The sequence below is a fragment of the Bos mutus genome, chromosome 25, assembly GCF_027580195.1.
Source record: "Bos mutus isolate GX-2022 chromosome 25, NWIPB_WYAK_1.1, whole genome shotgun sequence".
NCBI lineage: Eukaryota > Metazoa > Chordata > Mammalia > Artiodactyla > Bovidae > Bos > Bos mutus.
In genome coordinates this window covers 1,508,367-1,526,794 of record NC_091641.1, presented here as the reverse complement: position 1 = coordinate 1,526,794, position 18,428 = coordinate 1,508,367, and the positions used below count along the sequence as shown (strand labels likewise).

The following is an 18,428-nucleotide window of genomic DNA, read 5'->3' as shown; positions in this document are numbered from 1 at the left end:
GCAAAGAGTTGGACACAACTGAACGACTAAGCATGCAAACTGAATCTCTTTTCTCAAACCTAAGTCCTAGTGTTTGAACAAAGTTCAAGAGGCCCTGCTGGAGACAGGAAGCTGTCACACTTGAGGGTGCACTGGGGCTGCCTGCTCCTCGGAGCTGTTTCGGGTGTGGCATGGGGCCCAGGGATCAGTATTTCCAAGTTCCCAGGTGCGGCCTACGTCCCACCCTGACCAGGAGTCACCCCCAGAGTCTCAGACTTAAGAGTCACCTGGGGGTGCCTGGACCCACCTCCAGGGGACCCTCAGGAGCCCGATCGTCTGTGAGGCAGCCTAAGCGGCAGTTTGAGAACCACTGGTCCAAACCGAGACCAGAGCCCGGGACAGCGGCTCCATCCCGTGCACCTGCCAGAGAATGTGTTGGGGAAGTCCTGCTACATCCAAGAACCTCTCCTGCTGCCTGCAAGGCACAAACGTCCAGGCACGGAAAAGAAGAGACTCAGCCACCCGCTCAAGGCTTGGCTATCGTCAGAGCACACAAGCTTTATTCAGCAATAACGGCAGTATTTATGAGTATGAGCTGTACAACGGTGGGGATGCTGTCTTCAGCGGAGTCTGAGAGCAAACAATTATGCTGACAGAGCCCGGCCTCCGCGGCCCTGCTCCCTCCCCAGACAGGCCCAGGTTGCTCCCCACTCCTGCACGGTGGATGGGGTCCCGACCATGGGCTCCCTCTGTGCCCACACTCTCTGTACCTGACCTGCCTCCCCCAGGCCACTGGGCCAAAGGGAGAGGGGTGGACTGGTCCCCCCCCCTGGGCTCCATCCAGTCCTCTTCCCTCTCAAGGCCACCCTGGGAGCAGTTAAGGGGGCAAGAACTCTGTCCCCCGCACAGGGTACCCAAGTTTCCCCCCAGCCTGACTCTTTTGCCACAGAGCCTCTTCCTCAATGCAAGTTGACAGGGACTCAATAAAAGAAAGTGCTGTCTACGAAGCACTTCACACTCACAAAGCATTAGCCCTGCCCCCCACCCGACCCCCAGCAAGCAGACGGGGAACAGGGTTTCCTCAGAAGGGGACCCAGGAGCCCCTGGGACAGCACACAAAGGCAGGAGCCAGGCCCCCGAGCTGTCGGGGCCACGTGGGAAAGGTCAGGTTTCCTTTTAGCTCTGATCGAGGGGACATCTCAGCAAGCAACTAACTGAGAGAGGGGAAGTCGTCTGAAACGTCTGGGTGACGTCATGCGTGCTTGTCCCTGTATGTAAGATCTTTCGTGATGTAGCCTTAAATTAACCATTTGTGAGCTTCCTCCTAGCCCTCTGACCTGGGCAGGGCTGCCTGGGGGAGGGAAGTGTGAACCCCAGATGGACGGCAAATGTGCCAAATAGGGGAGAAATCTGTGAGGGGCAGCGGGCACACCTAGGGGAGAACACGGACCACGTCCAGTGTCGGAGTCCCACTTGGGGGCCTCCTCAAAGGCAAGGGGTGGGGCAGGGCTGACCGAAAGGGGCTTCCGGCCGCATGGATGGATGGATTGCTGGGAGGTGGGACTGAGCGGGGCTTGTGGAGGCGGCTAGACTGTACAGATGGATGACCGGTCAGGGCGGATGGCCCCGCACTCATGGCGTGCACCAGCCTGCCCCCGACACTGCCCAAAATTCCTGGTCAGCAGTCAGTTAACACTGAAACTGGGTTGGGGGTGGGCGGCGCTCAGACCGTGTAAGTTTTGACAGACTTGTAGAGGGGAGGCAGCAGCCCATGGTTCTCGCGGACGACCTCCAGGTACTCAGACTGCGTCTCCAGTAAGAAGGGCCCACAGCACATCTGGCAGCAGCACCGGACTCCAGTGGGCGGCTCCGGGTTCTTGTCAGACATGGGGGAAAAGTCAAAATCAGCCACCTATGGTGAATAAAACCCCACGGGTCAATCACCCTCCCGCCCACCTGCAGCCCCGTGAGGTGGCCTTACGAGCTCAGCAGCCTGGCTGGGCAGCCTCTTACAAGCTCAGCTGCCTGGTTGCTGCACGCACAGAAACACCTTTCGGACACTACCCGGGGCTTCCCTGTGCCCTTGGCTTTTCTGCTTTCTGGGTTTCCCCTGCTTTTGGCTGCCCTCTCCTTTACCAGTTTGTGGGCATGGCAGGCAGGCCAAGGGCAAGCAGAGTAGGAGGTAAGTGACATCAGAAGCAACCAAGTTTATCAACGGGGCCCCAGTTACAGATGCTTCATGGGTACTTCAGCCCCAGCCCTGGGGTCTTGCTCTGACATCCAGAGCACCTCCTAGACCCCCTGGTCTCCCCCTCGCCCTCTCTGCAGATCCTCTCCTGTCAAGGCCAGGAGTCCAGCCCCCCCACCCCACCGAGCACCCACCTCCACCATGTCCTTCTGGTGAGCAGCATTCCTCAGGGTCATGTACATGATGAAGGCCAGCATCATGGTGATGAGCGTGGCACACGGGAAAGCAAAGACAGCCGGCTGGATGCCTAGGAGGAAGAGGGGGTTGAGCCATGAGCCTGGGCAGTCAGTGCTGAATACCAGCTCTCAGGGTACAGCTCGGGGGAGAGAACAGAGCCCACCAGAGCCGTTTCCCTCTTTGTGTACATGCGTCCCAGTCAGGCAACTCCAATAGGCAAATCCAGGATTTCACAAAACCCAAGGTAGGGTCTGTTGGGGTTTTAAAGCGGTACTTGATAGAAACTTTCAAAGGGTGCAACTGAATTTCCCACCAGAGCGTGGGCTGGACTCATAGCAACTTGCTTCTAAACAGCGGCAGAGGACAGAGGGGTGACGTACAACTTCCAAGCCTAGACCATGAAAGACCCAGCAGCTTCCTCCTTTCTCTCTGGGGTGACTTGTGTTGGGGAAGGAGGCCAGGGCATGAGGACACCCAAGCATCCCTGTGACCTCCAGCAGCTCTGGGCCTGCTCACTTAGATCCTATTGCGGAGAAGCCACAGGGCAGAGCAAGAAGAGCCCAGCGGGTCCTGGGTTCAAATCTCGGCTCTGCCCAGGTGACCTGACAGTCATGCTGACCCACGAGGTGGCCGTGGAGATGCAACCAGGTGAGGCAGGTGCAAGGCAGCTGATCAGCAAGTGTGGGTTCCTTCTCACCCTTCTCCCACTCTCCTCCGGGTAGAGACACCACCACACACCAAAAGGATCTGTCTCTGAGGAAAGGCAGCATGGATTACCTGCAGTGCCAGCTTTCCACACAGGACGCAGGGGATCCCAGGCGCTCAGTGCCCAGGAGGTGCGGGGGAGTCAGGGCCCAAGGCCCCCAGGGATGCCCGCAGGTCAAAGAGTCTACCTGGCACACAGGGTCAGCCAGGGCCCAGGGCAGAGCATGGAGTCGGCTCAAGGAGTAGGGACTGGGAGACTGAAGGGGGTGGTAACACATCTGGTGCATTGATAAGAGTCAACCTTGGGGAAAGTGCAGCTGGCGGGGGGGGTCCTCTTTAATATACACAGGGTGGGACTTGGCTGAGCATCTGAAAGACCATCCCTAGGGCCTGGGATCCTTTCTCCTCTACAGAAGAAAGCCCTCTTCTGGGGGAGGACATTTCCAGAGGACCCCCTGGAAGTGAAGGGGAGAACCTGGTGCTGTCATCAGTCAATCCCACGGCTGCAAGCCAGCAGCTGGACTATGTGACTGTTTGGAGAAGAGTATGCCCGGGGGGAAGGCTGGGCACCCAATTGAATGGGAAAGACTGCACTGCACACTTTCTGAGCTGCCTGCACTCCCTGGGAGACTTCTGACAGCCCAGTGAAGCCAGCACAGTCGCCATCGGAGATGCTTGTTTTGGTGAAAGTGAAAACACTGAGACGCAGGTGATGGGGTGGGTGTGACGGCAGTGAAGGATGGAGGGCTCGTGCTGGGGACAAGGGAGGCAGAGGTCACGTGTGGGAGGGACGCTGCCCACTGGCAGCGCTGGTGGCAACACGAGAGCTGAAGTTGGGATGATCCCAGGGCAGAACGGTATGGATGGCACTGGCCCAAATGGTGGGTGCCGGGGCTGGGAGCAGGGGCATTGACAGCGGTGCTGGCGGTGGCTGGGGTGGTTGCTACGGCAGCGCTGACTCTGGCTCGTGAAGACGTTACGGCTAGTGGTGCTGGTGTTGAGAGTGGTGTTGCTGGGACTGAAGGCGGCTGGTGTCGCGGGGCTAGAGCAGTGGCCGATGGCACTAGAGTTTGGTGGTGGTGCTGTGGGTGGTCGGCAACGGTGCTGACTGGGGCCGGCAGGGTTACCGATGATTCTAGTAATAGTGGGATTGGCTGCTGACGGCCATTGGTGGACCGAGGGTGACTGGCGATGGTGGCAGGATTGACTGATTTCTGCTGGGAGCAGAGGCAAAGTGTCACTTACTGGAGGGCCACACCTGGATCTTGTGGTACTGGTGCGTCTTGCTGATGACGTTCTCAGCCTGGATGCTGAAGCAGTAGTCCCCGGGATCCCGGAAGATGTGGGTCAGGTTGTAAGCCGTGCTGTCCACGGACACCGGGTGGCATTCCCCTTCCTCCAGCGGGAGGCACTCGGGCTTAAGACGCCAGCACACGTTCAGAGGGGGGCTGCAGGGAAATGGGGGGGATGTTTTTTCAGCTTGCCAAAGGGTGTGAGCACAGACCAAGTCCAAGAAAGGTCAGGCAGTCGTGAACTTCAGTGTTCTTTCCAGGTGCCCAGGCCTCCAGGAACATGGTAGTACATTAGAGATGGCCCGAGACTGCAAGGGGAGGCCAGGGCAGTGACACATACAGGGACATGCACAGACTGCTGGGCGAGGCAGAATGCATGCTCCAGTGATGCCCTTGGTGTGTCAAGGGGACAGAGAAGCACGCTCTCAATGAGGAAGTCAGGGAAGGCTTTCTGGAGGAGGTGGCATTTGAGTAGGGTCTGAAAGGATAAGTGGGCTTTCTATAGGTTTGAAGGGGTGAGGGCATTCCCACATTGCAGACAGCCCCACAAGGCCAGTGTTCCCTCCCCTGGACCCTGAGAACGGAGTCATGTTGTGACTCTTCCATGGCCCAGTGAAGGGTGGGCTCGTCACTCCATGTGTTCCCTAACTTGGGTCCCCTCAGGGATGAAATCCAGTTGTCACGTATGGATGTGACAGTTGGACTATAAAGAAAGTTGAGCACTGAAGAACTGATGCTTTTCAACTGTGGTCCTGGAGAAGACTCTTGAGAGTCCCTTGGACTGCAAGGAGATCCAAGCAGTCCATCCTAAAGGAAATCAGTCCTGAACATTCACTGGAAGGACTGATGCTGAAGCTGAAACTCAATACTTTGGCCACCTGATGGAAAGAATTGACTCATCTGAAGAGACCCTGATGCTGGGAAAGATTGAGGGCAGGAGGAGAAATGGACAACAGAAGATGAGATGGTTGGATGGCATCACTGACTCGATGGACATAAGTTTGAGCAAGCTCTGGGAGTTGGTGATGGACAGGGAAGCCTGGGGTGCTGTAGTCCATGGGGTTGCAGAGTCGGACACAACTGAACGACTGAACTGAACTGAAACAAAGTCAGGAGCCTCTCAGCGGGAGTGTGGACAGGACCACAGATCAGGCACAGTGTGCTCCAGGCTTCACTCACCTCCCCAGGAAGTTCAAGGTCACTACCATCTTTTGGAAGGTCTGAATTAGGTTGGGCCCGAAGACTTGGATGCCTCGAAGGGTTTCTGAAAAGCAAAGAAGATGACCTCGTTATACCTGGTGGCTGACGACAGCTGTCTCGGGGTTCCCGGGGTTCCTGGGCTGTGCAACCACCACCCTGTCCACTTGGCCCCCCGGAAGGGCAGGTCACAGGTCACATCCAGAGTCCTGCTTCCCCATCAGCAGCAGATGCTGGAGCTGCTTAGACTGAGACCGCTGGGGGAAGCCAGAAGGACTCTGGTAAGCAGGACCTGGGGCTGGCTTAGGATAACCACCTCCCTCCCCACCATCTGGGCTGTGTGTGGGGCAGGGGACCAGCATCCTGTTAGCATGACTGAGAAATCGGCTGCAGCTGCCCCAGTGCCCCGTCTTGACAAAGCCAGGAGCGGCGGGTCTGGAGGCTCCCTCCCGGTGCAGCCGACTGGGGCCGTCCCATTCCCGACAGGACAATGTAGCCGGAAAGAGAGAGTGATGGGGATGCACCCTATCACGGCACAGTGTCTGCGCTCTGCCACTCGGTGCCCCCAACCTCCTCCGTGGCCTTCAGGGCCCTCTTAGAAGTGGGCAATGACAGACCCTCACAGGGCTGCCAAGGGAGCTGAAGAGAGGCTGTGCAAGCCACTCTGATCTGTGTGTGCTCCAGCCCTGGAAGGAGTGGTACCCAGGGCTCCTTGACGAGCCAAACACTCAACCCACACCAACCCCTCGAGACTCACCTTGCAGCTTCAGCGAGGCAGAGAAGTCACCCGTCTTCTGCAGAATGCCCTTCCCGGCGTCCGGCGTGACCTGCTCCCACCCTGCCACCACCTTGACCTTCACAGTGAAGGATCCAATGATGGAATAGTTATAATAGACAGTACCATCTCTGGTCACCATCTGGGTGCTGTACGGTGTTGGGGAGGGGAGAGATGACAGAAGTGATCCACGTGACTTTTTAGGATCAGCGGTTGGGTGTACAGTGACACATTCAGACCAATGTCATTTTGCAAGCAAAAATGTCACCTCAGCAGCAGTCCCCAGGGCCAGCCAGGCCATGAGGTCAGCTGACCTACATGGGTGGAGTGGCTGTTGGTCATCTTTGGACTTGTAAGTTACAGGTAGAAGAACTCTTAGCAACAGGCGCCTGTTACCTGCCAGGAAGTGCTTTGCAACCCCATCCAGACCAAGGAAAGACCGTGTGTTAGATAGAGATGATCTGGGAAGGGGAGAAATATGAACTTTGGAGTTAAGACAAATCTGGCTTTGAATCTCAGCTCCAAATTTCCTATCTACATAACTCTCAGCCTTACTTTTCTCATCTGTAGAACAGGAAGAATCATACCTCCATCTTAAGTTATGACTTTTTCCTCTACAATTACCTGAATCACTTTGAAAGGAACTTGAGTAACAATAAAGAAAATATTTTTGTTGATTTGTTGATGCTCTTTATATATGAAGTTTATATACCTTCCAAATATTTTCTTCCAGTTTAACCATTATCTTTCGGCTCAACTTGCTTCTTTCATTTCAAATTTTAAATCTGATGATGCCAAACTTAGCATTTTTTTTTTCCTTTACAGTTTCTACCTTTTATTTGTATTCTTAGAAATGCCTTCTCCACTGCCAAACTATTCAATTGCAGGGGATCATCGCCTACATTCCAATCTAGTCCTCGTTTATTATGTTTACTGTTTACTATTTTAAATCTGTAAATTTGGAACAAGTTTTGTTAGGGATTAGACTGGCTCACACTGTTCCCCAGGGACCACGAGTTTGGCATAGAGCAGGTGTGCAAGGCATGTTCGGAGTGAGAGTGAGCAGGTGAAGATAGCAGAGTACAGAGCACTCCACACAGGCCAGAACTCTGGGCCATCAAAGGGGGTCAGAACATACCCGTCTCCGAAGTCCCAGCTGTAGAGGAACGAGGCGTTCTTGAAGAAGTTGCTGGGGTCATGGAGGAGGAAGGAGACTTTAAGGACTGTCTTGGTGAGGTAGGAGCTGGGCCAGGGCAGGGAGGTGTTCTGGGTGACCACAAGGTTCCCCACGAGGAACTCTGGGAGGGAGAAACCATGGGAGGGTGAGTCCCCCGCCCCCAGGGTGGAGGAGGGCAGAGCCATGTGCCAGCTGGCAGGGCAGCCTCTCCCCCACCCGACCTCCTGACTGTCACCGTTGTGGTAACAAGAGGGGACCCTGCAGGTCTCCGAACACAGAGGCATACACCCCCCTCCTAGGCACTGCCCCAGGCCAGTGGATGCTGGTGAAGACTCACTTCCTGTCTTACACGTACAGTTCGCTCCTGTACCCCTTTCACCAGGACCCTGAACTTTCTGGCGCCAAAGATGCCCAGGACCAGAAGGAAATGCACAGGCTTTTAAATCAATTCTTGGGAAATACTTCAAAGTACTAGATGAGCCTAGAAAAAAACGAGCATTTCTACTGACCACATGTGTTGTTTAGTCACTAAGTCGTGTCTGACACTTTGCGACCCCATGGACTGTAGCCCGCCAGGCTCCTCTGTCCGTGGGATTCTCCAGGCAAGAATCCTGGAGTGGGTTGCCATTTCCTTCTCCTGGGGATCTTCCCAACCCAGGGATGGAACCACATCTCAGGCACTGCAGGTGGATTCCTTACCACTGAGCCACCTGGGAAGCCCATTGCCAAGTACACATGTGTACATATTTAAGGTATACATACATTAAACAGTTGATCAAATTGGTCATAGAATTTCATTTTGATCTTTAAAAATTTACAAGCATGAGTACTCTCTCAGGCTAAAACACACTCTTTGTAAAGATCATTATTATTACAAATTATATCAGTATTCTTACAGCTGCATACTTAGCTTGTTGCTATTTTCCTCTGTTATTATAGAAACTGTGATGAACACTTTCGTGCATAAACCATTACCCAAATGGAGGTTTATTACCTGAAGATAAGTTCTTTAATAGATTGTAGGGATTTCCCTGGGGCGTCTTCCCTGGTAGCTCAGCTGGTAAAGTATCTGCCTGCAATGCAGGAGATGCCGGTTTGATTCCTGGGTCAGGAAGATCCCCTGGAGAAGGGATAGGCAACCCACTCCAATATTCTTGGGCTTCCCTGGTGGCTCAGACAGTAAAGAATCCGCCTGCAGTGTGGGAGACCTGGGTTTGATCCCTGGGTCGGGAAGATCCCCTGGAGGAGGGCACGGCAACTGACTCCAGTATTCTTGCCTGGAGAATCCCATGGACAGAAGAGCCTGGCAGACTACAGTCCATGGGGTTGCAAAGGAATGATTCAACACAGCATAGCACAGGGACTTCCCTGGTGGTCCAGTGGCTTAGACTCCACACTTCCAAGGTAGGGAGCCTGGGAACTAGATTCCACATGCTACAATTAAGAGTTCCCATGCTGGAACTAAAGATCCTGCATGCAGATAAGACCCAGTGCAGCCAAATAAATAAGAAGAAAAAATTGATTGTAAACTCCAAGAAAGCAGGGAGTTCTTGGAAATAGAGAGAACGGAGGGAGGGTGTGAGGGAGGAAGAAGGGAAAAAAGAGAAGGGTAGGGTAGGGGGGATAGGGAAAGAGAGAAAGAGAAAGAAGGATCGGAAGACTAAAATAACTTACAGCCATTGATACATTTGGATCATCTCCTCTCCCAAGGCCTGTATTAGTTGACACCCCAGTAGCAAATATGCACTTTGTGTTCATTTCAGCACAGCCCTGCCAGCAGTGGGTATTACCATCTTCTGATCCTTTGTTAACTCAACTGATAGCAACTGAAAACCATGGGTCTAATCTGCCCATGTGTGATGGTTGTGATGCCTGTGCCAGGCTGGTTGTTTTCTCTGCCCCAAGAGCCTGAAGGCAAATCAGCGAGGAGGGAAGGTCCTCACCTGTGATGGGGAGGACGAGGAGGCTCCTGGCCACAGGCTGGCACATCCCACAGTCGGCGGCAGTGACCCAGACGGAGATTGGGAAGTCCCCGGGCACGCTCCCCACGACGCGGATGGTGGAGCTGAAAGCCTCGTCCGCCTTCCCCGTGAGCAGCAGCGGGGTGTGGATCCAGTGGAAGCGGTAGAGGTGGGTGCTGGTGGGCAGGGCCAGGCTGCCGTTGTCATCGGCCACCAGGCTGGCCATGATGGTCACCTCTGCCCCCGTGGTGGCAGGGCCATCGGTGGTGAGCTGAAGTTCATACAGGCCTAGGAACCCAGAAACAAAGGCTGTGTTTCAGGAGAGGGCATGGCCAGGAGCCGCACTGCCCCACGCTGCGTGGGCGTCTATTCATCTCATGGGTGGAGAAACTGAGTCAGGTCAAGGGACAAGCCCAAGGATTATACGATTAGCACATTGCCAAGTGGAGACTCGAACCCAGGCCCGGCTGACTCCAAACCCACACTCTTTCCACTGTCTCAATTTATTTTCTTTTTTCATGCCAGCCACGCAGGGCCTTACAGAGCATGAGTCTGCTGACCTGGCCAGGTTTCTCAGCTACAAAAATGACTATCAGTTCATGTCACAGGAGGAAACACTGCAGCTGCTGCCCAAAAAGGCGCCCTCCCGCATCACCCACTCTTTGGGCCCGAGCTTTACATGTGAAACAAAATTCCAAGTTGAAACACAGAGCTGAATCTGGATCCCCTTAGAGGCCTCATGCCTTGGCAGGGCAGAACAAGCCTCGGGAGGAAGGGTCACTGTGATCCAAGACTGGGCCCTTCTCTTTGGTCTCAGTCTGCAAATCCACAAACTGAGAGCTTCTAGATCTGAGCCACCCGATACGGTTGGTTCCACTGCCACGTGGGGCTCCTGAAGCTTCAGTCAAAAGGAAACAAACTTCAAACCCACTCTCTTGGTCGCACTGGCCATGTTCCAAGGGCTCAACGGCCGCATGTGGCCAAGGGTCACGAGAGAGGACACTGTGGATACAGATCTTTGTTATCACAGAAAGGCTCCATGGGACCACACGTTCTCAGGGACCTCCAGGGTCTTGGCCGGGGTCAGCACGGGAGCGCTCTGATTCCAGCTGGGCCCGCTCCTTGAGGAACTTGAACTGACATATTGGGCATACAGCTCTTACAGGGAACCTGGGAATTAAGACTTGCAGGTTGCAAGCAGAGAACAGGGCCTGGGGACTTCCCTGGTGGTCCAGTGGCTAAGACTCTGCACTCCCAATGCAGGGGGCCTGGGTTCAATCCTTGGTCAGGGAACTAGATCCCTCATGTCATAACTGAGAAAAAAAAAAAAAAAAGACTCCTCATGCTGCAACTGAAAAAAAGATCCTGCATGCTGCAACAAAGAAGAAAGATCCCATGTGCCTCAAGGAAGACCTGGCATGGCCAAATAATATAAATAAATAATTTTCTAAAATAAACAAATACTTTTTCAAAAGAGAGAGAGAGAACAGGGCCTTGTGGACATGGAATGGAGACCATGTAAGAGGCCTTTTAAATAATACTCCCCACCCGACCAAGACCATTCAGTCTTACACTGAATGTAAGACTAATTATAATCTGAAAATACAGAAAGGTATAAAATTTTTTTAAAAAAGAAAACTTTTAAAATAATCAGCAACGGTCTCTCTTACTATATTTGGACAATTTTCTGCTATTTTTTCAAATGATGCTTACTCTGAGATTATTCCACTGTTGTTGCTGGTTTTGCATATCAAGCATCTTCCTAAGTTATTATGCTTCACCTGCTTTAGATAACTGAAGATTTTTATCATACTCACGGGTAAGATTTTAAAAATCAGGTTTATTTCCATCATAAAAGTTAAGACAGGGACTTCCCTGGAATCTTCAGTGGTTAAGATCCCATGCCCCCAATGCAGGGGGCATGGGTTCGATCTCTGGCTGGGGAACTAAAATCTCACATGCCACACAGCACAGCGTGGCCACACACACGCAAAGTAATACATGCACATGAAGAATATTAGAAGTGTCCTATTACCCTACCCCCCCAAAAAAACAACAGCTGCTAACAGATTAAGGTCCTCTGGCTCTTTTTCATGCACCAAAGTTCCAACTTCGTCAGCATCACCCTCTGCACACAACTCTGCGTGATTTTTTTCCCACATGACACATCAAAAGGATGTCCGCGGGGGTCCTAACGTGAACTTCAGTGGTTGCAAGATAATCCCTCAAGCAGGTGTATCTGAATTCCCAGAACTCTTCCCTCTCCTCAATAACACTACTGCGTGTTTCGGTAACTCTTTTCCTGCAGTTTGGGTTTTCCTCTTCAGGTGCGATGTCTGAAGGGCTTGTGAGGTTAGAGACTGTCCAGCCTGTGGCAGGGCACACCTGGGCAGATGAGGTGATACAGAAGGAAGGGAGGAGGGACCACAACACCCACCCCCATCATTTCAGCCCCTCCCACCTCTCCCTTTCCCAGGCATAGGCACCCCCTCCCTTGACTTCTGGTACCTCCTAAATGCTGATGGAACCCAGGAACAGTGACTTCAATTCTACTAAGCAGTAATGTAGTAGCTACTAACCACATGCCATTATGTTTAATCACTTAAATGTAATTAATACTAAAAAATTCAGTCCCTCCATTGCACCAGAGCCATATTTCAAGCACTCAAGAGCCATAGCTCTCCCGGACAGCACAGATGGAAAATATATCCTTCATCATCCAAAGTTCTGTAGGCCAGGGATGCAGCAGCAGTCCCCAGGCTTTTTGGCACCTGGGGCCAGTTTCGTGGAAGATACTTCTCCCACTGAGCTGGGTAGGGAGCGGGGTAGGGATGTTTTCAGGATGATTCAAGAGTATCACGTTTATTGTGCACTTCATTTCTCTCATTACTACATCAGCTCCACTTCAGATCATCAGGCATTAATCCCAGAGGCTGCGGTCCCCGGCTCTAGACCCCCTGGCTTTCTCCCCTCCCAAACCTACCATTCTCAGTACCTGTCATTCTCTGTCTGGTTAGAGGGTCCCTGGGCCCCTGCTACTCTCGCTGCTCCTCTCCATCACTACGAACCCTTGTGTGTGTGTGTGTCCTCAGTCGCTCAGTTGTGTCTGACTCTTTGCGACCCCATGGACTGTAGCCTGCCAGGCTCCTCTGTCCATGGGATTATCTAGGCAAGAATACTGGTGTGGGTTGCCATTTCCTCCTCCAGGGGATCTTCCCAACCCAGGGATCGAGCCCATGTCTCTTGTGTCTCCTGCACTGGCAGGCGATTCTTTACCACTAGCGCCATCCTGGGGAGCCCCCATCCAGTAGATGACTGCTCCATCCTACCCGCTGACCCTTGGCCTCCAGTTCTGCCCTACTCTCAGCCACCCCAGCAAGCAGCTTCCTGCACAGTTCATCTGATCACGGGCTGGCCTCCCGGTAGAGGGAATCCACATTCATGTCTTGGCACATCCATGCTGTAGCTTTAATACTTGCTCTGTCCTTCACAGCCTCAAGGCCTTTGCACATGCTGTCCCCACTGCTCTTCTTCACCTAGCTGTCTGTGGATATAACTTCTTCCAGGAAGCCCTCCCTGACTCCTACCCCCCTGCCCCGCACCCTCATCTTTTCAGCACTCTTCCAACAGCTTGGCACACAGCTCACCCTGGGTTGGGATAGACATTTCCTCATTTCCCCTAACTGCACTGCAAGCTCCCTGAGGGCAGGACAGGGGTCATCCCTGTCTCCTCCTAGCCTAGTCAAGCACTCGGCACCAAGTAGGGGTTGGACACTGTGCTGTGGAGTGGCACCTGGAGAGAAGGGTGTGGCAGGGGTACCAGCCCACCTGGTGCTGCCCTAGGAAACTCTTCATCCAGGTGCTGCAGACTGAGCCCCTTCCTTGGGCCCCACCCCACAGCTCTGAGGGGACCCAGAAGTATAGGACGTGCCCCCTGCCCTTGTGGGGTTCACGAGAGACCTGTTGATTCAGCCAAACTGGAAGGTGACTGAGTGGGTCCTCAGCTGGATCCCATTCACCCTGCGACACCATGTCGCCTGCCCCTACTGGGGACTCTGTCTCCAGCCTTTTGGTCACTCATGTTACACATCGGTTCCGAATCCCTTTCCTTGATGCCATATTTTGAATTATAAAGTCATCTGAGCTAGCATTGCAAAAGGGACCAGCAGTGTCTTAATCTCAAAGAGAGAATTCCAGACAGAAGTCTCTCCAAGAAAACACAGTGTATGGCTGAGTCCCTTTGCTGTCCACCTGAAATTATCACCATGTTATTAATCTGCTATGCTACTGCTGCTGCTAAGTCACTTCAGTTGTGTTCGACTCTGTGTGACCCCATAGACGGCCACCCACCAGGCTCCCTCGTCCCTGGGATTCTCCAGGCAAGAACACTGGAGTGGGTTGCCATTTCCTTCTCCAGTGCATGAAGGTGAAAAGTGAAAGTGAAGTCGCTCAGTCGTGTCCGACTCTTCTCGACCCCGTGGACTGCAGCCTACCAGGCTCCTCTGTCCATGGGATTTTCCAGGCAAGAGTACTAGAGTGGGGTGCCATTGCCTTCTCCAATTAATCTGCTATACTCCAACATAAAATAAAAGCTAAAAAAAAAAAAATAAACTTTCAAAGATTCTTTAAATTGAAAAAAAAAAACAAACAAACAGTGTAGATTTTACACTGGGGAACCTGAATCCCCAAGGGCTCCCAGGGGATAACGCTACTGCCTGGGGTCAGAGAAAATCTGCATTGCCCCAGGCTAAGTCCCTCTGGCTGGGGACAGCCTCTGGCGGTGGTGGGGGGCCAGCCTTTGGCCAGGCTGCTGCAGAAGGAGGTGCTGAGATGAGAGGCCATTTCCACCCTTCCCCCTCTTGCTCTTGCCCACCGTCTCCCCCCCTACAAGGAGAGGCGTGTGGACCAGAGCAAGGCTGGCAGGTGGCAGGGACATTCGGCTGCATGCTAATGGCCAGCCAGCATCTGCAGCAAGATGGGCGCATGTCAGCACGATGATGAGGACGAGACGACGCGGATCGGTTGCCAGGGGAATGGAATAGGGGGGCAGCCGTCTCAGCTGGGCGGAGGGACGGGGTGGGGGAGGGCAGGGGATGTGGCTACAGCAAACGCAGCTACAGCAGCAGTGGCCCAGCTCCTGGGAGCCGTCCCCTGCACCACCTATCCAAACGCTGAGACTCCAAGGGTACTTTGTGTTTTTGTTTTTTAAAGCAGGTATTTCATAGCCCCTGGGTGATGCTGCCCCTCGTCTTCAGGGTCTCAGAATTGTCCAGAATCTGAAATGCGCCATGAAGTCTTTGCCACCTGTGGCTGAAGGGACCAAGCCCGGGTCGGGTAACCTACCCGTCGAAATCCATGTTTCCTGTTCTGGAGTCCAGGTGCCCTGGCCTTGGAGTATAGAGCAGCCCAGGCCAGGCTTGAGGGACCCCACAGGCACCCCAGTGGCCCAGAGCTGAGAGGGCCACAGCAAGATGTGAAGTGGCAAGAGCCACGAAGCTTGACCCATGGAAAAATGCCCACCAGCAGGCTCCCTTGGATTCCACCTGGAGCATGTACATACTCCCTGACCACACAGCCTGCAGGGGCCCTAGAACCTTCTAGAAAAGGGTTACATGGGCCTTGGCACCTTGCACATGTTGTCAGCCCAAAACACTTCCCAAAGTACCTCTGAAGTGTGAACAACACAACCTGGAATTAATGAATGGTCCAGGACACCGACTTCTGACTTTAACCCTTGGTACAGGAAGCGTGCCTGAGTCTGACTCAGACCTGGGGAGGCTGCAAAAGGGCTTCTGAATCTTTCTCTCCTGTGGGTTTTCCCCAACCGCATCTCAGTTGTTTCGACTGTATCATGGGTGCAGTAGGCCAGGCTGGGAACTACATATGATTTCCAAAGAATTAATCCCTTCCTACTTTTTTTTTTCCGGCAATTTAGGCCACATTGATCATTTCTGGACATCTGTAAACCTAACAGACAAGAGACCTCATTTTTTTTTTTTTTTTTTTGCCCGGGCGAGCGCGGCGCTGCCCTCGGGGGGAATCCTGCGTGTGATGAACACCTTCATTAGTCTCACTGGCCAGAGACCTCATTTCTATGTGAATATCCAGGGAGAAGCAGATTATCCTGACCAAGCACAAAATTCTCTTAATATTCACTCCTAAGATGCAGGGTTTTTACTTTCCCTTGTGGCTTTCATTTCACAAGTTAGGATTCCATCTCTTCTTCTCTCTACCATTCTTTAAAGGTGGGATGGGGCATGATGAACATATTGGATAATACTGAATAGCTGCATTCAATAATCTTGAACGCACCCAATAGCTGCCAACAGTCTACTCCAAACTCTCCAACCTGGGTCCCCTTTATTTTGTCGCCAAAATGGCCCAGAAAAGTGGGGTGCTGGCCTTCGGGCGGTGAGGAGGTGGGGATGCTAGAAGCACAGCCCCGGGGGACATGGAGTGGTACCCAGCGGATTCAGCTCGGGGTCCATTTTGGAAACCATTCCCAGAGAGGAAATGGCAGGCTGGCTTCCCGGGCTCTGAAAATCGCATCCCTCCGCCCCCAACCACCACCCCGAAGCCGACAGGAGCTGGGTGGCACGCCTCTCCCAATAAGGCAACATTGGAGGCAATCTGGCCGCACTCCCTGGGGTCTGTGGCGTGACGACCGACCCCAGCATCCCCGGTCCCCCTGCAGCATCCTCCCCCACCTCCAGCGGCTTGGAGGCTCCCAGGCTCCGGGATGGAGGCCCCGGCCACCACGCCGTTCTTAGGGCAGGGCCGATCTGGAGGGCCTGCAGAAGCGAGGGGCGCGGGGAGCCCCCCAAGTGCCGGCGACTCCAGGGGACAGGGGTGAAGGGACAGGCCCGTCGGGCCGTGGTCCCCTCCACAATGCGCGGCCTCAGGAGAGGAGGGAGGTGAGCACAGGGCGCAGGGCGCCACCTCCGCAGCCCCGGCTCCCGGCGAGGCCGCCGGCTCCAGACCGCCCCGAGGCCCCCGGCGCGCGGCCGACCGGGGAGGGCGGCCGGCCGATCCGCGCGGCGCCTTACCTGCGGCCACCCTAGCCGGGGCCAAGGGCAGGAGGCAGGCTAGCCAGAGGATGCGGCCGAGGCGCGGCCAGAGCGCCGGGGCCATGGCGGCGCCAGGAGCCGCTGGAACGCCGAGGGGACGCGGCTGGACTCGACTGCGGCGGCGGCCTCCCCTGGGGCGCGCGGCGAGGGCGGTGCGGGGAGGTGCGGGCGCGGCGCAGGCTCGTCCTCGCCTCGTATCGCGGAGTCTCTGCGCGTCGCCGCCGCCCACGGCCCGCCGCGCCGACCCCGGCCCACGTCAGCCGCGTTGCGCCCCCTCCCCGGCCCCCGCTGCACCCTGCCTCTCTCCGCTATCCTCCCGGCTCCCCCCGGGCCCCAGCTCCTCCAATCTGCGCCCCCTCCTCCCTCCCGTCGCCGCGCCCCTCCTCTCCCCTCGATCCCTCCCCTCCCCGGTGCCCGCTCCTCCAGTCGGCGCCCCCTCCCCTCCAAGCGTCCGTGCCCGCGCCCGGCGACTCTGACTCAGCGTCCCCAGAGGCGCGCGCGACGCTGCGAAACCTCTAGAAGGGCCCTTTGGGCTCTTTCTCCAGGTGCCTTCGCTCATGACGCACACGGCTTGGAGATGCTGCCCTCCGTTCAAGAAACGCTGAGGAGCCACCGTGTGCCCGGAGCTGGGCGGTGGACCTGAGAACTGTGTCCCTCCAGAGAGAAGGACCCGAGCACAGGGGCCCAGGCGCAGGCGTTGGCACTGATGCCCTTCCTCTGGTTACCCTCTCTGCACCTGCTGCAAAATGAGGCTTATGTCCCTGGGCCCACAGCGCTGTCAGAGGCCTTGCGACGCTCAAGACAACCGCGATGAGAAGAGACCAGGGCTCCTTGGACACTGCTTGGCCCAAGCAGGCGCTTCCATCTGCCTTAACAGGAACAGAGCGAGTCTTTTCTGCTAGAAGGAGGCCAGTCTGGCTGACCTTAAAGGCTGGACACCCGCAGCCCGAATCCTGGTCCCAGCTGGGCCTCTCCCTCATCCTTGGCAAAAGAGCCCACCCAGAGAGAGGGAGTTGGGTGGGACCAGGGGAGTAGCTGCGGGGTCCCCAGGGGGTGGGGGGGACAGATTTGAGTGAGTCCCCTTAAGAAAGTTAAAAGTGCTAGACAGATGTCACTCACTGATGGGATCAGTCACCATCATGGGGACAGATACCAGTAGACTTTGCATTCTCCCTGAGAGCTCTGTGACCTTGAGAAAGTCACATAACTGTCCTGGTGCCTCAATTCAGTTTTCTTTAAGAAAAATAAGACCCCATGAGACTGCAGTAAGGGTAAAACGAGTGAACACACAGAGCAGTGCATGGACATTTGCTGTTGTTTGGTCGCCAAGTCACATGTGACTCTTTGCAGCCCCACGGACTATAGCCCACCTGGCTCCTCTGTCCATGGGATTTCCCAGGCAAAAATACTGGAGTGGGTTTGGGTTTCCCAGGCAAAAATACTGGGTTGCCATTTCCTTCTCCAGAGGATCGTCCCATCCCAGAGATCTAACCTTCCTCTCCTGCGTTGGCAGGTGGATTCTTTACCACTGAGCCACAAAGGAAGTCTGTACTTGGACGTAGTTAAGTGCTCAATCAGTGCTGGCTGTCGTCATGAGAAGTGCTTAAGGAATTGGGAGAATTTTGCTTGTCCACCCGGAATTGAGAAGAACATTGTGCTTGAGAAGAAAAGAATCTGTTAAGGTTATAAATTGTTTCAAATATTTAACTATTTCACATGATTCAAAAGTCTGGCTGTTAGTGGCTTTTAAAATGTACTAACTGCCGAACTTCCTTGGTGGTCCAATGCCTAAAACTCCAAGCTCCGGAGGCCCGGGTTTGACCCCTGGTCAGGGAACTCGATCCCACATG

The 18,428-nt window shown here is 54.4% G+C and overlaps 1 protein-coding gene and 1 non-coding gene across 3 annotated transcripts; one reads left to right on the top strand and one right to left on the bottom strand.

Annotated features, from left to right (window-relative positions):
* Positions 1 to 512: 512 nt before the first annotated feature.
* On the bottom strand, positions 513 to 16,903 carry TMEM130 (transmembrane protein 130). 2 transcript variants are annotated; one of them, XM_070363191.1, is made up of 8 exons: positions 16,558 to 16,903; positions 9,494 to 9,799; positions 7,512 to 7,671; positions 6,356 to 6,522; positions 5,581 to 5,665; positions 4,355 to 4,557; positions 2,362 to 2,474; positions 513 to 1,891 (listed from the first exon to the last, which is right to left on the bottom strand). In XM_070363191.1, exons 1-8 carry the CDS (start codon positions 16,640 to 16,642, stop codon positions 1,703 to 1,705), a joined length of 1,308 nt encoding a protein of 435 aa, XP_070219292.1. In that variant the 5' UTR covers positions 16,643 to 16,903; the 3' UTR covers positions 513 to 1,702. The 2 variants fall into 2 exon arrangements, with proteins under 2 accessions (XP_070219292.1, XP_070219293.1); XM_070363192.1 differs by having other exon boundaries at positions 513 to 1,855; positions 16,558 to 16,901.
* TRNAG-CCC (transfer RNA glycine (anticodon CCC)) lies at positions 10,732 to 10,804 on the top strand. The gene has a single exon. It is a non-coding gene; the product is annotated as a tRNA-Gly (tRNA).
* Positions 16,904 to 18,428: the final 1,525 nt, after the last annotated feature.